Source organism: Phytophthora infestans, genomic scaffold (assembly GCF_000142945.1).
Source record: "Phytophthora infestans T30-4 supercont1.16 genomic scaffold, whole genome shotgun sequence".
NCBI lineage: Eukaryota > Oomycota > Peronosporomycetes > Peronosporales > Peronosporaceae > Phytophthora > Phytophthora infestans.
Window position 1 is genome coordinate 1769763 of NW_003303743.1, and position 23419 is coordinate 1793181.

Sequence of the window (23419 nt, forward strand, 5' to 3'; positions counted from 1 at the left end):
TCGCTCATTCCGGATTCTGCTCCGTAACCAGCAGCGCCCCAGTCGCGACAACCATTCTCCCCGCCAGCATGCTACGGGCATTGTCGCACCAGCGCATCGCGTCACATCATCTGCGTCTCTCGGCCCGCCGAGAAATCGCTAGCTACACGGAACAATACCGTCGCAGCCTCGAGAAACCAGAGGAGTTCTGGGCCGAAGCAGCGCAAGACATCAAGTGGTTCAAGCCCTGGTCCAAAACGCTCGATACGTACGCAAAACGATAGACGCCCTCGCATGAACGGTAATAATTTACCCAATCTAACTTTTCGATTGTAGCACGTCAGGACCATCGTCGAGATGGTTCGCTGGGGGTGAGATAAACACGTGCTACAACGCACTGGACGTACACGTGAACAACGGACGGGGCGATGCCGTGGCGCTTTATTATGACAGCCCACTCACAAGCACGAAGACCACCATGACGTACAGTCAACTACTAAAAGAAGGTGAACCAGCATTTTATCTATTTAACCTTTATCAATAACCCTCTCACGTCACCCCTTTAACTGTAGTATCTACCTTTGCTGGAGGACTACAGAAACTTGGCGTGAAGAAGGGAGACTGCGTGGTCATCTACATGCCGGCAGTACTGGAGACAACCGTGGCTATGCTCGCTTGTGCTCGTCTCGGAGCTATCCACTCTGTCGTGTTCGGCGGGTTTGCGACACTGGAATTGGCTGCTCGTATCGAAGATGCCAAGCCCAAGATCATCATCTCAGCGAGTTGCGGTGTGGAGCCCAAGGGCATCATCGACTACGGTCCACTGCTCAACGGTGCGCTCGAGCGCTCGAGCTGGAAACCCAGCAGAGTTGTCATGATGCAACGCGACCTTTGTCCCTTCCCCATGACCAAGGGACGTGACGTCGACTGGAGAGATGTCATGGCAATGGCCAATCCTGTTGACGCAGTGCCTGTGCTTGCAACAGACCCACTATACATCTTGTATACATCCGGCACTACCGGACGTCCGAAGGGTGTGGTGCGAGACAATGGCGGTCATGCTGTTGCACTGAAATGGGCGATGCGCAATGTGTTTGACATTACGCAAGGCGACACGTTCTTCGCGGCGTCCGATATGGGCTGGACAGTGGGGCATTCACTTGTTGTATACGGCCCCCTGGTACATGGCTGCACGGTATGCTTTTGAAACAATGATATGGCGTCATAAGCGTTGCTAACAGTTAAATGGTATTTACAGTCGGTTTTGTATGCCGGTAAACCGGTTGGAACACCGGATGCTGGAGCTTACTGGCGTTTGATAACGGAGTACGGCATCAAGTCGATGTTTACTGCGCCGACTGCGTTACGAGCGATCCGAAAGGAAGACCCACATGCTGCACTGCTGAAAGAGAAGAAAGACGAGATCCGCAAGACGTTCCAGTACGTGTTTCTCCCAACCGATTATCAGTTAAGAGCAATTTAACTTGTTATGTTAACATCCAGATCGATGTTCGTAGCTGGCGAGCGTGGAGACCCCAAGACGTTCAACTTCTTCTCAGAGGAGCTCGGTGTTCCTCTAATCGACCACTGGTGAGCTTATCTCGTGGCTAGAGGGGCGATTTTCCGCTACTAAACGTGGATTTACGGCTTGATCAGGTGGCAAACGGAGACTGGATGGCCGATCACGGCCCCGTGCCTAGGCATGCAGAACGAGGATCTTACAGAGGACGGCCTTCCGCGTATTAAAGTGGGCTCAGTAGCTCGTCCGGTGCCTGGCTGGGACGTCCAACTTCTGACGGCAGATAACGCCGACGACGATGAGAACCATGGCCACAACCACGAGAAAGAAGAGAAAGATGCCGAGCTGGTGGTCAAGCTGCCTCTTCCTCCAGGTACAGTACGGATTCGTCCTCGTTTGTTGTGTAATGTTGCTCTAACGTGTCGTTGTCATCGATGCAGGTGCTCTGACTACTCTACACAACAACCCGGACGACTTTCATGCCAAGTATTTCAAGCGGTTCCCGGGTTATTACCACACGGGAGATACCGGACATATCGACGAAGAAGGATTCGTTTACGTAAGTGAACGTTGCTATGAGCTTTAACCCAGTTAACATTTATCTGTTATCCTAACTGTTAGGTGATGTCACGGACGGATGATGTTATTAACGTTGCGGGCCACCGTATCACTACTGGATCGATCGAAGAAGTGATTATCGAGATTCCGGAGGTTGTCGAGTGCGCGGTGGTACGTACTTCTGAAGATTGAGGACATATTAGCAGTAAAATTCTCACTTTATCGTTTAATGAGTGCAGTTCGGCGTAGCAGATCCGCTCAAGGGCCACGTCCCGGTCGCTCTTCTGGTGATTGACAAGAAAATCGATCGTTCGAAGGAAGAGGTACACTTACTCCGTACCCTGTAACCCCATAACGACCTGCTAACTTGCCGATTTGTGTGCGATACTAGATCATTGAGCAAGTGGTGCGCGATGTGCGTGAGCAGATGGGCAGCTTCGTGTGTCTAAAGGATGTCGGACTCGTGGACGCACTGCCCAAGACTCGCTCTGGCAAGGTCATGCGCGCGACGATCCAAGCTGTTGCCGACTCGGCGCCATTCCGTGTGCCAGCCACCATCGACAACGTTGCAGTACTGGATGATATCCGGAAGGTGTTGCACAAGCTAGGATACGCCAAAACGAATTCCGTCGTGGGCAAGTAGGAGGCTCATTAAAACATGTGGTGAATGTAAACAGTGTTAGCGTGAGTGAACGTGAAAATAACGCTGTAAATAACGCCCCATCATCATGCATGGATCACCCACTCACAATCATTCTGCACATGTTTACAAATTTTTTTTACTGGACACTCTTGCAGTTGCCATGTCAAGCCAGGACGCGGCGTTCTTGGGCGAGGTGGAAGACTTCCTCGTGTCCTTCGATCTGCCCATATTCCCGACGCTTCAGTCGCTCACCAACATCGAGAACAGCGACGAAGCGTCTCCCTCTGAAGCGGTGAAGAAAGAAATCGTCGCGTTGCCACAAAACGGTGCGAAGAGTGCAAAAGGCAAAAAGAGAAACAAACAGTTGCTCGACCCAGTTGCCAAACACGAATTGGAAAAGGCACAAGACCGCAAGAGACGCAGTTTGTATAGAGAGCGACGCAGAGAAGCTAAGGAGACGCTGCAGCAACAGATTGGGGAGCTCTCGACCGAGTTAACAGAACTCCAAAAAGCCAAAGATGCCGCGAGGTCTCTGGCCTCATCGGCGTGGGAAATAGTGGCAAAACGGCAACTACAGGCTCAAGTCAACGCCGAGGAGACGCAGCGTCGACTCAATACAGCTATTGAGTCCCGAGCTGCTCTCATCCACGAGTTCCAAGCCACCATACAGACAAGAGTCAGCCATGTTCACGATGACGCAACACACCAGCACAAGAGGATTCGTTTCGAACCTTCGGATGCTGAGTTTTTTAAGGCGTACGTAAAGGAATTAGACCATTTCTATGCCCAGACGGATGAGGTTTTAAAGACCTATGGCTTGGACGCAACGGATGCCAGTTGGGATCATCCGAGACGACAGTGGAACGAGGATGGGAAGGCGGGATACTACGTCTACACCGATAAATACGTCTTGCCATTTGCCTTTCAGCAAGTTTGCCGGTTTACGTGGCTAGTGGCACAGATGCAACACCGTCAGGAAGACCGAGAACGTTTTGACGGCGTGGACGATCCCGAGAGCACGTCGGCATTTAAATTTCGAGTCAGCACGCGTCTCAACTCGGGGAGATCCGTGTCGGTGCTGGAGCGTGCGGTAGTTCGTCGCTACGTCCGAGACGTTCGATTAGTAATCGTTTGGCGGTTGTTTACCGAAGGAGAGGGAATTTTTACTGGCATGCACGCGGATGAATCGGGATGGTGCGTGTCGATCCCCTTATCGGATTCACCGGTATCGGAGACTTTAACTCGAACGATAATGCGCCACGTTCCAATGCACTTTCGCTCGAAATCGACACAGGACGTGGCTGCACAGCAGTTTACCGGTTTTTTACTTGACTCGGGCACCGAAAACGCTCGTGAAATTGGGAGTAGGATGGAAAAACTGCTTCTTCAAGATAAGTAGGAGAGAGTTTTACGCTACTGTACTACATACCTGAATAGAAGCCACCGAGGGAGCACAGTGGATTGCTTATCGTACACGTAGTCGAATCATGGCAACGCGGTATTCACGACGCGATGGAGCTACATGTTCTTCTTCCGTATTGTTTATCCGCATTTTTCACAGCAATAAAAATGTTACAGACAATCCTCGTTGTTTTTTCAAATTACTTCGGAGTAGTGATACCCTCAAGTTTCTAGCACTTCTGACGTCGTTAGTGCTAGAATTGCAAGTATTGTGAATTCCGACCAAATTTGCCGTTGGTCGAATTCAATAACACATTTCGAAAGCCCAGATCGTACTTAAGTGGTCGAATTTCGTATTGAAGTGAAATGAAAGTGCACACTATGAGTTTTGGTAATTTACGATAAGAAAACGGCTACGAAGATATATAAATCTCTACATTTGAGCTGCCACGGATTTCAAAAATTCACGCCCTCTCCCCCCTTTCACCCCTCCCCTCTTTTCGCGCCTTACAGCCTTTCATTTTGAAAGATTTGAAAGCGCTGCAGAAGCTCGCCGTCATCGGAGATATGAACAGCTCCGCGTCTGCCTCGGATTCCAACGCCGCTGATGAGGCCACGCAGAGGCAGAAGGGAAACGCAGCTACGGTCTATGTCGACAAAGATAAACTGGCTCAGACGATCACTTTTCAGACTCATCAGATGCACCGCTTCTTTGAGGCTTTTCCAGAAGTGATGGTGGTGGATGCCACCCACAACACCAATGGCGCTCGGTATAAGCTGTTTAGCTTTATGATTCATGACGTATTCGGCCATGTAAGTGACAACTATGTGGTTCTTTGTGACTCAGTGTGCCATTGAGTCTTTTGGGTCGCTTTGTGCCCCTCGGTGCCTTATCGTGGCTTTTGTGATTCTTGATGCCTCATTGTGGCTTTTTGTGATCTGTGTGTGAAATAGGGACAATATGTTCAACATTCACTGATGGAAAATGGGAGCGCTGAATGTCTTACGGACGCCGTCACTTCTTTCAAGATATCCAATCCTACCTGGGATAAAATTCGTGTCATCATTGATGACAAAGATTTTGGTGAAATTTCGCTTCTTCGTGCAGAGTTTCCTGGTGCTCGGATTCTACTTTGTGTGTTTCATGTCGTCGAAAGTATCCGAAGGGTTTTATTTCCTGAGAAGATATCCCTGATGTCAATCATTCACGTGAAGTCACTGAAACAAGGCGACAGAGTCAGCTGCGGGCCACTGGTATTGCACTTCTTTGAGTGTACAGTGCGCGGCATTGCAATAATCTGTTTCAAAGACCATTCTGCGGTATATTCGGTTGCGGTATTTGCTGAAGTCACTGCATGGCTAAATTGTTTAAATACACACCATTGAAAGGATACGTCTTATACGCATAACTCATTTTTTCCTTACTTATATGTGTTTCCCGCAAGAATAATAAACTGCGTAGCGACACGACAGACACGACCTTGGTTCTCGCCGATAAAACTTGTATTTGACTCTATCTTTTTTCATGCTATTGGCCTCCGTGCAGGGGTAGTGACGCGACAGGACATGCCAGTAAAAAACACTTAGACAATTGTACACTCACGTAACTTTCATTTCGAACCAGTGTACGTGCTACATTCAAGCTACAATTAGATTCGATGATGTATGCGCATACACCCCAGAAAGTCTATGATTGATAACATTTATGAATTTAACTTACGTACTTTATGTTCAACGTGTGCCTTTTGTGACTTTGTTTCCTGGACACACCTATGTGTGCCCATGTGGTGGCTTTTAAATGCACTTAAGTACGAAGACACACAATCATAGTGTGACTCTAACATCGATCATAACAAATTGTATACGCGTGCATATACATGTTAGCATGCGATCCAGATAATAAGGGCGAAAAACGCATCTAAAAAGGGAATTTTGGAAAGTGGAGTACCTGCGGAAACGGAGCTTGCGTTCGATTATAAGTTACACCAGCTAGATTCCTACCTTAAACTTGATTACGTGGAACTGTCACGAAGGTAATGACATTCATCTACTCGATGCGAGCACCGCAACCGGACGCGTTAAGGGCCTGTTTCATTTCGAAATATCTAGAATAAGAATAGCGAGAGATATTCTTACCCTAGCCGCCGGGCTAAACGCGTAAATACTATTGGTTAATAAGTTATTCTTGGCGTAAAGTTATTCTGACCTTCAGAGTCAGAATAAACTTAGTCCCCGAGATTATCCTGTATAAGAGTGGTTGGTCACGACGTAGACACTTTCTCCATTTGACACCACTCATGGAACACGAGCTAGCTGTTGGTGTCGCATGTGTCATGCTGTGTGCATTCGGTCTACTACTCAATGTGGATGGTAGAAGCGTGCGAGCTGAAAACACAGACATCTACACGGTAAGAGCCAATTTCTTTAGACAAAAAATGATGACCAGCGGCAAGACGATACCAGCTTTAGAAATGCTTTCCGCATAGGGAGTGGGTGTTCCGACGCTATTGTGGCATTCGTCACATTCTAAATGGCCTATATATTACAAAAGCAATCCTAACTCTGTAGGAGAGAATCGGAAGTTTTTCCTAAAGGAGAAGATAGCTCAAGTGATGTTCTATCTCGGATCGCGCGGAAGTCTGAAGGATGCGTGCCAAGCGTTTGGTGTCAGCAAGTCTACAGGGCCGCGAGCACTAGCTCAAATCATACTTATTTTCTTCAGTGAACGCGAGCGCTTTAAAATTCTACCCAAGACATGCATGTGAGTGGTCTGAGGTAGTTCTGGATTTGAAGGCGTATGCGGAATCGAAGGAGCTGCCGGGGCTTTTGACGGAACACTAATCAAGTGGTCTCGCCAAGCAGGAGTTTTGGGGTTGGTATTGTAGAAAGGGTTTCCCGCTTATAACGCAATGGCAATTGTTGATGCCCATCAGCGATTCACGGTGTTTTCTCCGCCCAGGAAGCTGCAACGATCCGTCTATGTGGAAACGCAGCATCGTGGGTACATACGAGAGGCAACGGCTACCGTTCAGTATGGAGATACTGGGTACGCGCATGCTAACACCCTTCGCACTCAACCAGCGAGATAATCCTGCAATTAACAAGTTCAACAAAGCGCACTCAAGAGCACGCATCCCGGTTAAATTGGCGTTTGGGGCACTTAAAGGCCGTTTCCGGATACTACGAAGAGAACTCGACATGAACAGCGATATCGAAGCTGGGAAAGTAAATGCAAGCTGCTTCGTGTTACACAATGTTTCACTTACATTCGAGCGCAACACCTTAGAGGAGCTGGATACAGCTGTCCGAGGCGAGCACAACAGCAGCATGCATGACGAAATGCTTCTACACAACGATAACAGTGGCGGCGACCTGAAAGTGTTTCAGGTCGAGGAGGACGTAAAGGAGGACTTGCTAGAAGGGCAAATAAATGCAATTATATCGCTAGTGAGTTAGTAAAGTCAGTGAGCGTTTAATACCATAAAACTCTTACATTTGCGTGATTTGAGATTGTCATACTTCCTATAACCGCTTTCTGCACGGTGGATGCAATATTGTCAGCCACCGCGTCGATTTTCGCAGCCATTCCCGCCACACAACCACTAACTTAAAGAATATCCTCGCGCATCGATGCGAAGTCTGTCTGGACAGACGTAACTTCAGTTCGCTCTTTCCCGAAGGTTTGACAACTATATGGTCCACCAGAGTTGACATGGATGATGCCAAGGTTGATAGGACCGAATCCTTTTTTTGTCTTCTTGGATGGGGTCGGAGAGAACACGGAGCGTCTATTACTGGACCCTTCCACGGTAGTGACAATTCCGTAATCGTGTCCGACGCCGTAGCTCCCTTGGTCTTCGTCCTCGCTATCAGACTCGACTGCTGTTGGGGCACAAACCGTCGTAAGGTGCCTCTCACTGTCGGCTGTAGCGGTGCCGTTCAAACCACTGTGCGGACCAAACATTCAATCAGTACTTTTTAATACGCAGGGTAAGATGTAGGGTCTTCCGTATTATTACCAGTCCTGGTATCTTCCTTCACAAGTTTCTACGACAGCAGAAAAAGTCAATCCTGTCGAAGGAGCTTCAACAGTATGAAGTCACAACACTTTTCGCTAACGTACTTTATATTGTGCGGTGGGTGTTTTCAGTCACCCACGACACGGCTTCCAGTCCCTTTTAGTGCTTAATATAGCCGCCGCCACCGTATAATTGTTCTTTTGTCATCTGTATTGCCCTGTTAAAGAAAGCCTACAAAGAGGGTGCTTTATCCGCAAAATCAGGTTTCAAACATCATCCATTGCCACGCGGTGATTGGAATTTTCGCGGATGTAGCTGTAAGCCCTTGACGTTCCACTCCACTAGCAACTCGATTTTAGACACCAAAGGTGATTCCACTAAAACCTGGCGAATACCTGAATAGGACCTGTAAATATTTTTTCTGAGCTCCTGTGGTTGTGACTGTAGATCTCAAATTTTTATCTTAATAGCCCACGTTACATCGCCGCACTTTGCGACTTGAGCCAGCATCTGGAAAGGACACTCGATGGATTTAAGTTTGTGTGACGTATGCTTGCCTGTAGACCTCTCTCGCTGAGGCCATTCATGCGTGCTAATGTGCTTGCGCTGGAGCCAATTTCTTGTGGGACGAGAGGAATCTCCGAGTCCATGCGTCCGCGGTAGCGTACTTGCTACGGAGATCTGCGCTTCAACAAGCCACGATATTCACTTCTTTGACGACAAGCGTTTGCCGCGTAGTCTCCATGTACCCCTTCAAACAAACTTCGGGTGTGGCCCATGAGTCGTGCTGCACTTGGAATGATGGTCTAAGCGTTGTTTCTCGAGCCTGCGTGCCTCCTCCTCTGCCCGATCCTCCTCAGCCATCTGCGTCTTGATGTTGGTGGTGTCGTGCGTGCGTGATATCGGGGATGCCCCGGGTCGAAGTCGAGCGCGTGGCGCCAACGTGGTGGCTGGGAGGCAGAGCCAAAATGCGAAAATAAATTACTGATTACCCCCCCTGGTATTTACCTGGGTATACAGCTGGATAATCAATGTATCACAAAACCTGGACCGGACTAACAACTCCCGCGCTTCCTGCGACATGTGAATCGATGCGCTATTTTGCTGATACACAAAATCCACACCTTATTTTAAATTCGCAAAATGTATCAAATACTCTGCCAAAATAGATATACCGCGCCGAAGCTTGTCGGACACGAGCACAGCCAACTCAGACTTACCCTAAGAGCTAAATCCTCCACACACCATGACGGAGCATCCGCCATTTTGAAGGCGCATTGTGGTTTGCAATGGGTGGCGGACGTCGTGCCAATACTGCTGTAGCTAATCTGGGTCGTCCAAATTGATGTTTTTTCTCGTCCGAAAAAAAATAATTGAGTAACTTGTTTCCTTTGAAACAACAACCATGCCTTTGGTCCACGCTAGACGAGTTTTGTTTTGTGCATTTCGGTGAGCGGAAGAGTGGTTTCCATCTTTGAGTTTACTAGCAAGTCGACGTCAGCTAGCCGACGCCTGATCGCTCGCACCGAGCAAGTGAAGTTGCAGTCGACCCTTGAGCTGCAGTGCCGAGAAGCTCTCTGATGCAGCCTTGCGAAGCAGTCGTCGGGCGAGTTTCTCCGTGATAAACGACTTACGTCCTGAACGGGTGGCACTACGAGGTAGCAGCGCACGATCAACTGCGTCTCTAGAGCGTTTGACTTTCCTTGAAATTGCAAATTTTACTAGATGGACAGCTTTAGCTGGTTGGACACTGACTTCCCTGCCTCACGAAGACCTTGGACTCTTCCTCTCTCTACATTGGTTAGCCCCGAGTCTATGCGGCTGCAAAAAAGCAAGTGAGCAGGTAGTTACAGCTCTCGCGATCCCCATATTGGTGGGAGCGCAAACGGTTGGAGGCGCGGTGTCTAACCGCATTTGCTGACCATCATTCTATTAATTTAGAGTTTTAAATGAATTTCGGCTGGCTGGAAGCTTGGACCTCCTCGCCAAAAAACGTTGTATGGGGGTATTCAACGCACCACAAAAACTGGAGTGTTAGCTTAAATAAGCTTTTATGCTGTACAAAAGGAGTAACATATCGAAAGCACAGCCACAGAGACCAAATCTTGGCTGAGCTATTGACGAAAAGGTGGGTTGTCGGTTTCTTCTGTCCTGCAGTATTTAAAATGTTGTGTTTTCAAGCACAACATTTTAAACAGGTTTAGGGAAGAAAATAATGATCGGTCGCTCAGGGCCTGCTTTCGGTCTAAATTACTTGGGTATAGTGAAAGTTTAGATTCGAATCTTGAACACGGCTTAATAAAGCGCGTAAGTGATTGCCGAGATTGTATTAGCAGCTATTAATAATGAGAGTAGATTTTATGATTCCTATAATACTCGAACATTCTGTGCGCGGTTCTTTAACAGACCAGCTTGCACTACTTACCCGCTTGTACTGCCTATTTGAGCTTAAATGTCCACGTAATAAGGACAAACAATCGAGGGAGCACACAGAAAAACTAACTGCGGAAATAGTCGCGTGAATGATATATTTAGGTACGAGGAAATATCAAATTCTATCAAGTAAATGAGCGTTAGATTACTTGCATAAACATAAAGACATGTGGCGGCGTGCTTCATGTTGTGGGCTGCATGTTGTTGGCACTTTGATAGTAGCGCGACATAAACATTCACAGAGATTCTAAGCGGTTTAGAGATGCTACAAAGAGACGATCTGCGCACAGCCGCGAACCTCCTAAAATGAAATTCAAATGAGAAGCATCATCTTTCCCAGAAATGGCAGGCTGGTCGGCTACGTACACAGATTTTTTGTAAAAATACTAGAAAATGTGCTCACAAAGCTTAGGCCCTGTTTCTTTTAAGATTGTCTTTGGAATAGCGTAGACCAGAAAATGACATCCAAACGAAACAGCTCACGGATTAAGTCTAGCACCTTGCAAGACGATATCGGTTTCAAGAGGAGAACCCGTCACGGTCCAACAACTCATCAAAACCCAAACCGTTAATTGAACGGCGGCTGCCCCGCGACGTAAGTGGACGGACAGCCAAGCAACCTCTTCGCCGCGTGCAGGTTCGTCGGCACTACACGAAGAATATTCAAGTGCTGCTAATACCAAGCTGTTGCTGATCTGTTGTCTCTCTTCTCCTAGGCCTTGAGTGCAAGGCACGAGACACTGCAGCTCGGCATCCAGCAGGGGACCTTGCTGGCATTGGGTTTAGCAAGAAAAGGAGGGTAATGATCCATCTTGCTTCGGCGTCAGGCTGCGAAACGGCCTCGACCAGCGTGGGATTGAATGATGTGCCTGTTAGGCTGAGCTGGGACAAGTCCGCTCGATTTTTAACCTTCCCGACAACGCAAGCCGCGCGCTAGAAACTGGATAGCAGACGAGGTACGTCGTCATTTAATATTTGCGCAGCAACAAGAGCGTTGCCTAACTTAGCTATAACGCGACATGTTGTTGAGCAGCTGCGACTTCGGTTCCAGACAGAAGGCAGGTATTAGTGTGAGCACATATGTGTGTTGGAATGTACTTACGATTATGAGCTATATTTGGAGATGTCAAGCTATCAGACAATGATGCAGTGGCCGATATGGTTCTGAAATTTAAGGAGGAGCCGGTCACGAGCGTATCTTCAGTGCATGAAAGCGCACGCGGTGACACTGGAGCAATTTCGATCACGAGCGGACACATGTGGGCTACGGCGGACAGTTTTCCTGAGATCTTGCAGACGGACTGCTCGCGCAAGTCAAACCAGTAAGTAGTCATTTGTATTCAGGTTTAATCTAGGGAGGAGGCAGGTTTTGACCAGTTTTTTCTTTTGTCGGTAGATACAACTATATGCTGCTTTCAATCGCTGCAATGGACCAATACGGTGTAGGACAACCAGTGCACTACTCACCCATCGAGACAAACAGCGATTGGCACATGGGTAAAAGTTTGGATCATATCAAGCGGGCGAATGCGCACTGGCGATTCGTTCGAATCATAATGTTGACAAGGATATGCGACAGATTGATGTGTTACGAAAACAATTGCCGGAAGCCCGCGCTCAACTCGGTCACTTTTATGTTATCAAGTGGATTCACGATAAAATCCGCATATCGAAGCAATTTGGTACCTACGAAGCCGACGTGTTGCAGCAGATGAAGCATACCATCACGAACATGACCTACACCAGTACTGAGGGGGACAACGAGTTGCATCGGGCCGACTTTAAAAGTTTGTCGCTAAGCGTTGTGGGAATACTTCGATAATAATTGAAATGATTATCGTGAGATGTGAGCTATGGCGTTTCATCTGGATCTCCCCCACTTCACGAGACATACGAATAATCGTGTTGAATCTTGGTTTGGCAAATACAAGCGATATCGGAAGGGCCACCTGGCAATGCGTGCTAGCTTGAAGGTCCTACCGGAGTACCAGAGCCGAAAGGAGGAAGAATGCCGGAGTAAATTACGATACCAGATACTCTGCGCGATGTGTCGTATTCTGAAGAGATGAATATCACACTCGAAATGACAGCTCGCTGGGTAGCCGCGTATATCAAGAAGCAGTACGATGTCGCTGTTGACGCTGAAACTGAGTCTTACGCTATGACGTACAATGGCTGTAATATTAATATACGTAATAATTAGTTTCTGCGAGTTACAATGACTAAAATACAACTTTTTTTTTTTTTTTTTGCATTAATAAGTTATCTAAGTGAGTTTCTATGATGTTCTGCTAAATCGAACATGTTACATGTACAGCAGTAGCCGCCCGTAAGGACTGGCCGTAATAACGACGCTGAGACGCTGTCGCTTGAGCCACAAAGATAGATGGCTTTAGATTGAACAAAAATAACTTATACATGTATGTGCCGATGACAACTACTACTGTCAGCGAAATGAACTTGACCATTGTTATTTAAGCGGTTTTTAGACAGCAAAATTTTGATTGTACTTAATAGGCGGACGTGTTGCCGACAAGGGCGTAGGATAAGGTTTTACATGGAGCGGTAAAACGTGTAAATTATGTAAAGGAAAGTTAATAACTTACACTCCTGGACGCAATTACATGTATACGGCCACCTCGTCGAGTGCCCAGAAGTCAGTCAATTTTTACTATTTGACGGTGCGGTTTTCACACAAGTTGCAAAACATGCTTTAAAATAGCAGGGATGTGCTAACGCTCGCGTTTTTGCACTTTATATGGAGGCTCGCATACAAAAAAGAGATTTGTCAAGCTGGACACAATTTACGGCCACCATCGGCCCCATACAAAAACCTATATAAAATAAAACCTGTGTCGTTTTGGCTGACTAGAAATTTGTCAAGCCTGAGTTTCTGTAGGCGGTTAAATGGACACCAGGGATCGAAAGCTCAAAGTAGTTGCATGGGGGGGGGGATGTACACAATAATATTATATGTAACGTGTTGCACTCGTACCTCTGTTTGACCAATATTGATGGAGAATTTTGTAAATGTAAGATCGCGACGACTACACGGTGTTCTCCATATGATCTGCTATAGTAAAAAAATGCGGATGGGTCTATTGCCACTAGCTAAAAATTCATTTTTTAAAGTATCAAAAAAAAAACACTGCCGTCAAGAACACCAACAGCAAGGCGTCTTGGTTTTTTTTGCTGGTTTAAACCGAAGTGAATAAGATTGATGTTATCGCTCTTCCGCTTGTCTTTCCTGTCCTTTGTGCACTAACTGCTCCTACCTACCGTCGCTACCAATCGTATAGGTGTTGTACGATATGAACCAGGTTCACTACTGAACCGGTCCAACGGCTCGAACCGCGCATGAGCGGTGCCTGCTCAGCACTCCCACTCACCGCCTACTACACGGTGTCCAACTTCTCATTGATACCGCTAGCGTTCCGCAAGTACTTGAGCGTATTGGTGCCAAGCCTCTTTGTAAGCATGTCCACGAGTTGGTGCTTAGTGTCCACGTAGTCAATCTTGACCGTTCCGTTCGCTACACTTTCCCTCGTAAAGTGGTGCTTGATGTCGACATGCTTGGTTCTGGCATGATAGCCAGCGCTCTGGGCCAGTGCTATCACCCCTTGGTTGTCTTCCCAGATCTGCGTAGCCGCTTCTTGGCCCTTGCTTATGTACTTCAACATCGCGCGCGTCCACAGTACGTTTTGGGTGCACAGGCTCAACGCCCTGTATTCAGCTTCTGCAGAACTCAGCGCTACCGTTCTCTGAAGATTCGACTTAAACACCACTGGACCGCTCCCGATCATCACTATCACACCTGACACGGAACGCCTATCATTGATGTTGCTCCCCCAGTCAGCGTCCGCGAAAGCTTCGGACGATGGTTGGCGAAGGACGGTATCCCTAGGTGACCTGGATATGTGTCAGTGGGGTCCCGCCACTACAAAGAATGGCAGAATCTGGTGTACGAGGCGACTACCGAGATCGAATCGCTCGGAGAAGTGGAGCCCTCGGCGGAGCCAACTGGCCCCTTGGTGGATCGGCCTTCATATCCAACTCCGCGAAAGATCCTGCAGAGGGATCGACGGGTTGAGATCCAAGCAATGGACGTAACCTTGCTCGATCCTCCGTTGTACACGATCCCAAGTGTGCGTGTCGTCTTCAAGTACCGAAGCACACGAATCGCAGCTCGCCAGTGCGGTAGACCAGGGTTCTTGAGGAATCGCGACAGCTGCGTCACCACGTAGGCAATATCCGGTCTAGTACACGTCATAATGTACATCAGACACCCGATTAGGGAACGGCACGGTCTTGCCTGCCTCTCAGTACACTCCGTCTTCGTTCCTGGTGACTGTTCCTTCGACGATTTGAGGTTGGACGCACAAGGGTTGTCGGTACCCTTAGCGTTCTGCTACCCGAACCGTTCCGTTACATCGTCGATGTATCGCGTCTGCTTGATCATCAGTGTTCCGACACTTTTGTCGTATGGATCCGACAGCTGTGAGATTTGAACTCACGCGGGCTACCCCAATCTCCATTCCTAAGATTAACTTCGCGTCGCCACTCTTTCATCTTGAAAGCGTTCTTGAGGGCCTCTTTGGCTTCACAGATCTCGTCGCGGGTTTTGGCAGCGATGATCATGTCGTCCACATAGAGACAGACATATATGTAACCGCTCTTGGAATGCCTCACGTACACACACTGATCCGCACCGCAACTCTTGAAACCGCTCTTCATGAAGACTCTGTGAATGGTCTTGTTCCAGGCGCTCGCAGCCTGCTTCAGCCCATATATGGCCTTGTTCAGCAAACAGACGTGATATTGGGCGTTCTTGATGCCGAACGGTACCTCCATGTAGACACGGTCCTTCAGCTTTTTGTTCAGGAACCCTGTGTCTGCATACAGCTGCTCCATTTCGTATGCCTACGCAACACACACAGCCAAGACTACACGGATTGAGTTCATGTTCGCCACAGGAGAGTACGCCTCGAAAAGGTCAACTCCGTACTTTTGCTTAAGCCCCTTCGCCACCAACCGTGCCTTGTAGCGAATTACTCGACCGTTCCCGTCACCCTTCTTAGCGAACACCCAATGAGACGGACCGTTCTTCGCGGTACAAGTGTCCAAGTACCGTTCTTCTTGTGCGATAGAAGTTCTGCCTCCATCGCCTTCCGCCACTCCGCTTTCTCATTGCTTGCAAGTGCTTCAGCATACGAGTTCGGCGTGTCAGGTACGCCGTTGATTCTTGCCGCATGCGCCAGCACTGCCTCTGCAAGTAGGCCACCTTCGTCGATTCTTGGACGCTTAGGTGTCGGTGGACCGTCACTTCCTTCCGACTTCCGTTCCTCATCAAGCTCCAGACCGTCCTCCAATAGAAATACTGGCTCTCAAGAACGTCTTGAGCGTTCCACTTCCGGACGGAACACTAAGCGATCCTCCTGGAGCGGTTGATGGGCATGGTACTCTGCCAGTTCCAACCCAGGGAGGTCTCACCTTCCCGTTGCAGCGGCCGCTGTACACTGATATCTTGTTCCATATAGTCCATCTCGACATCTTGAACGGATTCTTCGACATCCTCCATAGGCTCATCCACTACTGGACGCTCAACCGAAATTGGGGTCACTGCTGCATCAGTGCCCTTGGTCACGTGGATGAACCTTCCTTGCTCCGAGCACGGGGTATCGTATATACCGTTAAGTTCATGTTCGTCAAGCTTGACCGACCGTGCCACCTTGACCTTGGACGCTTCCAAGTTACCCCTGTGTGTTCTCTGCGTATCCGAGGAACACACACTTGAAACGCTTCGGATCAAGTTTTGTTCTCTTTGCGTTGTCGATGTGAGCGTACCCGTGAGACCCGAACTCACGCAAGTGCTCCATTCGCGGCTTCTCCTTGAAGCCCACCTCGTGCGGGGTCATGTTCGACCATTCCGTGTTCACCGAACGGTTAATCAGGTTCGCTGCGGTACTTACAGTCTCTGCCCACCATGTCGTCGGTAGTGCAGCATGCTTCGTGACTTCTCCATGATCGTTCGATTCACGCTCCGCCACACCGTTCTGCTGAGGGCTGTATGACACAGTACGCTGGTGCATGATACCGTTCCGATCACATAGTTGCGTGACCTTCTTGTTCACATACTCCGCTCCGTTGTCAGAGCGAAGGCACCTGATCCGTTCCCGCCATTGTTCCTCGTAGAATGCTTTGAACTCGGCTAGCTTAGTGGCGACTTCGCTTTTGTTCTTCATGAAGTACACCACCACGAACCGTGAGAAACTATCCACAAATGTCAGCACATACCGTGCTCCGGCTTTGGAGACCGTTCTCATAGGCCCCATTACATCCGTGTGGACTAATTCCGGCACACGTGATGTCTTGCTCGTCTACCGTGCTGGAAACGGTGTCACTGTCTGCTTTCCCTTCATGCATCCACCCCATAAAGTCTTGATGCCACGGCTCACGGCTGGCATACCATTCGTGGCAGACTGAGTCTTGGCCATACCGTTCTCGCTGGGGTGCCCCATGCGAGCGTGCCAAAGCTCCCACTGGCTGTCAGCCCCGGCGTATTCCACGAACCGTGCTTCTTCTTGTTCACAGTCAAGCACGTACGCCTTGCCAACCTTCTCGCCCAGTGCCACAGCACTGTTCTTTCCCCAGATGACACACGAGGAACACTGGAACCCAGCACTTAAACGCGTTCCGCAAGCTTCCCAACCAACAGCAACCGTCTGTCAAGTCCTGGGATGAATAGACCTTCCACCATCTTGATGCGCTTGCTATCCATACCGGTCCAATTGACCGCTCCCCTGGCTGCAACCTGCAACTTCTTGCCATCTGCAACTGTCACCTCGATGCCCGAGACCGTTCCCTCATAGTCGAGCAGATCTTCACGGTGCGGTGTCATGTGCGAGGTCGCACCGCTATCGATTAGCCAGCGAGCCGTTCTTCGCCCACAGCAAATACCGCGTCATCCTCAGCCCCGTTGCCCCCCCCCCGGACAGCCCCGCTTCATATGAACAACTCGGTTACGCTTGAAGCACTTGCCCTTGAAGCTACCACCGCTCTTCCTTGGACTGTTCCCCTTTCGACCGTTACTTCGGCCACCCTTGAACCGTCCACCGCTACCGCTCACAGGAAACGCTTTCTCCGTTGTCTCCTTCTTTTGCAACCGTTCGTGCTCCTTCAACAACTTCTCCTTGACCCCAATGAGCGTGATATCCTTAGCGTTCTCCACAATAGACGCGATCAGCTCATACTTCGTCGGAAGACTGCGTATCTTCGTCTGGTGTTGCAGCTCGACGCCTTGTGCAATTGTCCTTAGCGCCTTAGCGTCGTTGGTGAGCCAAGCTTCAGTCAACTCCGCTTCCTTCTTGACGACTTGGACGTGCGCCAGCAACCCTTTGCGCGCCAACGTCATGCGCATATTAAACTCTCAGTGGAAGTAGTTTCCACTACCCAGGAGGACTTCGGCTCACTTGGACGTCATGGTCGAACGAAGGTGGGGCGTGCTTAATAGAGTTCTTGTTGCGGCTGTTAACCTGTTTGTTTGCTGGTTAAAACCGAAGTGAATAAGATTGATGTTATCGTTCTTCCACTTGTCTTTCCTGTCCTTTGTGCACTAACTGCTCCTACCTACCGTCGCTACCAATCGTATAGGTGTTGTACGATATGAACCAATCACAGGACGGTTCACTACTGAGCCGGTGCAACGGCTCGAACCGCACATGAGCGGTGCCTGCTCAACATCTTGTGATGCATCGCTCTATTTTAATGCTTTAGCCATAACTAGCACAGATTGGAGTGTCTAGTTACTATATCTGTATTAGCACAAAATGAACACACTTCAGTGTGTTACACTTTAAATATGTTTTACTTCAAAGTAGCTTTCATTGAGTTAGGTGTGAGAAGTGATTAATCTACATTTAATTACAAGCTTAAACCGGTACAAACGGGTATTTAGTGCAAGCTGGACAGGCCATTTCTATCCTTTTTGCATTGATTCGAGCTAAGTTTCAGAAACGGCCCATGAAATCGAGCACGACGCTAAATTAAATATATTGTGTAGCGTTTGTAGAAGTGCTATTTGAAGTGCAGGTGATTAAAGGTGGAAGCACGGAGGAGAGCTGTGGCTCAGTGATGACAAGGTGTTCGACTTGCTCAAGTCAGCGAAATCGGAAGAAGGGTTGGCCACACTGTTTGAAATGCTTCGGCAAGCCCCGCAAACGAAGAGCCTCGCAGAAAACATGCAAGTGCGCATGGTCTTGTCATTACCATCGAGTCACAGAGCAGTGAATGAGGCATGGATGAATTCGCGAGAAACTCCGCAGCACGTTTTCTAGATCTTACGTCTTGGAGATGCGTCACTCGATAACAATCCCCTGTTTATTCAGGGGCTTAGATATATCGAACTGTACGCTGCTCGAGTGGGAGGTAATTCGTATTCTGACATCTACTTCGTGTTGAAGAATGCGAAGCCCGTAAACGAGGTGCGATTTGGAACCATCTTACAATCGTTAAAGGAAACTTCGGACTTGAAGCCACTCGCCGGAAGTCTACAAACACAACTCTATCAGAAACTCACGTTGTCTCCACTAGCTTTCGAGAGGCATTTGTCGATACCGGTTTCGATCGTTGCGTCAAAACTTCCGACGACTGACCCCAGATACGGAAACCTGAAGGCATACACCATATACTTCGCTGAGCGCCAGGGTGGAGACATTTTGGACAAGGTGAAAACGCTCGTAGCTGATGGAGATCTGTTTAATGCAGTTACAGTCGCTTCGAAGTCGTAGATCCTATCCTATTTCTCGCCATAAATCAAGCTAACATTCGCGAGAAGGAGGAGCCTCGACTGCTTTAGAGCTTTCGCAATAAACATCATTCTCTTCTAGTGAACTGTTCTATTAAATTGTAAGCTATTTCAAACAGACGAAGGTTAGGAGCGGAAAAATGAATCGATACGGTGCTCAGATACTTACTACTCCGCACTCACTGCTACTCGTGCAAAACGCCTTTTGGGTTTGCCCTTGCTTTTGCGAGCCCCTTTTGATCAGTAATGAGCTTTTGGCACCACTTTCAGCTGACCGACTTAATGGTAACGCTGTTCTTTGAATATAATAGGTTTTTCACTATAATTGCAGGATTCGCCCCATTTTAAAGTAAGGTTTTGACCTAGAGCTAATCAAATGTAGACTAAATAACCACTCTCATAGATCAGCTCTGGGCGATCTAGAGGATAAAAAATTAAAGTATTCTGTGGAAGTGATAAGAGTGATTCTAGCCTTTTAAGTAAATAGATAAATTTACCTACTGTACAAAGTTGATCCATTCTTCTTTCTGTCACAGAAATGTATGTAACTGGAGGTCAAGGATCGGTGTTAGCCGCTGAGGTGATCTAATAGGCGTAGATTATGCCAGCCCCACTCCCAACGCAATGAAAGTGCTGGTCAAACAGACTTTGTGTGACGGGGTCACACAGCACCTTGCGCTAGAGGAAGTTATCTTCCGAGAGTATACAAACTCTCAGTGAACGGCAGTTCACAGGTCCCCTCTTTTGTTAGAGGGAGCGAAGTGACCCAAATAAGGTAGATTGTAAACTGAGTATATTTATAGGTAGGTTAAGTTTGGGTTTAATACAAACTGTTAGTTACCTATAGAAATGCAATGTCATTTATTGGCTTTGAAGGACCTTGGTACCTTGTACCAAATATCTCGGAGTATGACGTGTCATACTCCTGAAGTGTGAAGTGTCACACTTCATGTAACCAGGGTACACTTAGGGCTACGTACCCCGTTACATCCTCCCCCACTTAGGTTCGGTTTACCGACCAATCAGAATGAAGAGGTGTTCGTCACAAACTCTCATTCTCAAAGTCGAAAACCATCGACTTGACCGCGCGAGCGCGGCGGAGGCTCACTTCACAGCTAGAGCCTCGAGCAGCAACCTGTGCGCTCTTCGTCTAGGTCTCCACTTCGACCGTTAACATGCCTCGTGGCACTACTAAGAGCGGTGCTAAGACACGCTCCAAGGCTGCAGCCGGTAAGGCGCAGGCCAAGAGCACTAAGCCTCACGGCAAAGGCTCTGCACTCAAGAAGGCTACTCAGGTGGCCTCCGAGGCGATCGGATCCTCGGGTGACGCGGCTGTGGACAAGCGCGCAAGCAGGCGCCGCAGCCCGTCGCCCTCGTCTTCAGACAATCGTCCGAACCCTCGATTCGTAGAACGTGAGTTCGACTCGGGCAGTGAAGACGATGCCGAGTCCGAGAGCACTCATGATGCTCCTGCGGGCTCTGTGGGAGGGCACAGCCCAGTGCCCAGTGAGCACAAAGAAGACAGCGTGCAGTCGCCCGCTAGTGATCACGGTGATCACAGTCCCAGGACCTCTGTGCGCTCTGAGAGTCCGGCCGTTAAGGCTAAGGGCGCTCCCAAAGCCGGTGGCGATGAGGAAGAGAATCCTCGCAAACGTCTCTCGCTTGCCGAGGGTCTTGCGCGCGCTAAGGCCTCTAAAGCCGAAGGCGCCAAGTCCTCAAAGAAGCGTACCGCCTCTAAGTCTCCACTCCGCGAGGAGAAGGAGACTCGACGCTCCTATCAGAGTCTCTTCGGCTCCTCGGATGAAGAGGAGGAGAAGGAGGAAGAAGAGGAAGAGGAGGGTGCCATTGTTGAGCCCCGGGAGGTCTCGAATGACCTCGACCAGCAGCAGGAGGATTTCCAAGCTGCCCGGCGTGTGCGTGGGGGTTCGGTGGCGGCACCCGTCAGCCAGGGAGCTGCTATCAACTCAAGAGGGTATTGGCCTCCCGAGGAGAGCTCTGGGGCTGACCTCTTCTTAGAGCTTCTCGTCGCTCCTCGTGGCCTTGTGGACGGCCACACTTCTAGGGGCATTTATGAACGAGCCCTTGTTCAGACAGAACAGTTGTTCGTCGACAACTTGGAGGCTGCTCGGTGTGTGCTTCTCGCGCCACACCGCATTCCCCTTAAGGACTTCACGACTTGTCGTAAGATGCCCGAGACCCGGGGTGGTCTCTATCCTGTTTGGGGATACCCCTGGGTTATGCCCGAGAACTGTCCCACGTGGAGTTCTTGTGAGGACATGTTCTGGGCGTGGGTGGAGACTCTCAAGTACTCGCCCACGGAGTTATGGGAACTCCATGAAGATCAGCAGCTGTCCCACATCCTGGACCAGCGTGATCTTCGTGTGAGGTTTGCCCACTTGATCAGCAAGCGTATGCTGCCAAGGGACATCCTGAAGCGCGCGGCTTCTAGCGCTCACGATGAGCGCGGGTACGGTATGTATTCATCGACCGTACCCCGTTCGGGCAAGAAGCCCCGGACTACTTATGAAGCTGCCGCCGCTTCTGTTCCCAGATTGCGACAGCCGCATATGCCAATCCGGAGCCGGTCTCGATAACGGAGTCCTGTACGAACTGTCCCGACGACGTGAGGCATCCAACACCCTCACACTTCAAAGCAAGTAGTCGTCGCTTGCCGCGACACCGTTGCTCCTGGAGGATCCGCTCCACGTGGAAGTGGACTTCTCCATTCCGGTCAAGCAGGGGCGCAGGTGCCCTCGTACGAGTACGAGTACTCGGCGCCTCCCGAGAGCCACTCTCGTCCGAGTGCTCCGACTGCGGGTCCGACACAGGACCCTGAGGTTGACCGCCTCCGTCAACGTGTCCTCGTGCTTGAGATTGCACTTGGCGTTGGGACTGGCGGTAATGCTGCCGCCCAGGCTGGGAATCAGGGTGAGCTCGCTCGTCTTGCGGGCCGCCTGGACCTGGTGGAGCGAGAGGTCGCGAGCCTGCACCTGCGGGTGGATCGCCGGGCCTCTTCGTCCGATCTGGACGAGGCCTTTCGCATGATCCGACGGATCGAGGCTTTGTTGCCACGTCCGGAGCCGCCTGCGGCACACTCCCAGACGTACGCGTATGGTGCGTACCCGGCGTATTCAGCGTACTCGGCGTATGGCGCCGGGGTCCGTTCGTATGGAGCCCCTCCGGCGTACGGTCTTGACCGCAGCCTTGCCGTCCCGACCGAGGCTTGGGTGCCTGCTCCGACGCCCTCGTCGACGACTGTGACCGGCCCTCGCTTCGAGGAGCTGGGTCAGGGGGGGACTGCGAGTCAGCAGCCCCCTGCGGGTCAAAGTACCGCTTAAGACGTTCGACATAGAACGTCGGGTGCGTCGTCATTGACTTTGGAAGGTCGATGGTGTACGACGCACCATGTCTGGCCAGGACTGCAAAAGGTCCGATGAAGCGGTGCTTCAGTTTGTTGCTGCCGACAGAGCTAACAGTGTCTAGAGGTAGGTTCCTCGTGTCTAGCAACACTAAGTCACCAACCTCAAATATACTTAAGTTTCCTCCTCCTTGTTTGTCTGAGTACTCCTTTTGTTTATCTTGGGCCGCTGCCATGGCATCGCGGACCCTGCGGACAATGTTCATCTTGGTATCCATAAAGGATTCCACCTGTTTCCGCAGCGAAACTGGCCTCACATCCGAGACCTGGGAGGAAAGGGCTTTCCGAGCCTCTCCCCCACTTAGAATAGAGGAGTCAGTGTCTCCTCGATGAGTAAGAGGCACTCTGGGGTGGCGGAAGCCGTTCAAGTAGAACGGCGTGAACCCCTTGAACGCGTGCACCGCGTTGTTGAGCGCAAACTCAACAACTGGAAGCTGCGTCGACCACGTACGTGGCGCTGCCGCGCACACACTGCGCAGAGTGTCCTCGAGCACTCGATTGACGAGCTCTGTTTGGCCGTCTGTCTGCGGATGATCCGCAGTGGACATCTGCAGACGAGTTCCCAGTAAAGGGAACAGCGTTTTCCAAAACGCAGCAGTGAGCCGCGGGTCTCGGTCCGAGACAATCGTCTCCGGGAGACCGTGAT

General features: G+C 49.7%; 2 protein-coding genes across 2 annotated transcripts; one reads left to right on the plus strand and one right to left on the minus strand.

Moving 5' to 3' along the window:
• Window positions 1-68: 68 nt before the first annotated feature.
• Window positions 69-2785, plus strand: PITG_08935 (acyl-CoA synthetase short-chain family member, putative; the record flags this gene model as incomplete). The annotated part of the gene is made up of 10 exons (XM_002902934.1): window positions 69-247; window positions 316-485; window positions 552-1174; window positions 1238-1419; window positions 1483-1569; window positions 1636-1871; window positions 1939-2057; window positions 2120-2227; window positions 2296-2379; window positions 2448-2785. The coding sequence occupies 10 exons, from the start codon at window positions 69-71 to the stop codon at window positions 2697-2699; spliced, it is 2040 nt and encodes a 679-aa protein (XP_002902980.1).
• Window positions 2786-8385: 5600 nt separating this feature from the next.
• PITG_08936 (uncharacterized protein) lies at window positions 8386-10503 on the minus strand (the record flags this gene model as incomplete). Its single annotated transcript, XM_002902935.1, has 4 exons — window positions 8386-8434; window positions 8883-9069; window positions 9646-9821; window positions 10496-10503. 4 exons carry the CDS (start codon window positions 10501-10503, stop codon window positions 8386-8388), a joined length of 420 nt encoding a protein of 139 aa, XP_002902981.1.
• Between the last annotated feature and the right edge of the window lie 12916 nt (window positions 10504-23419).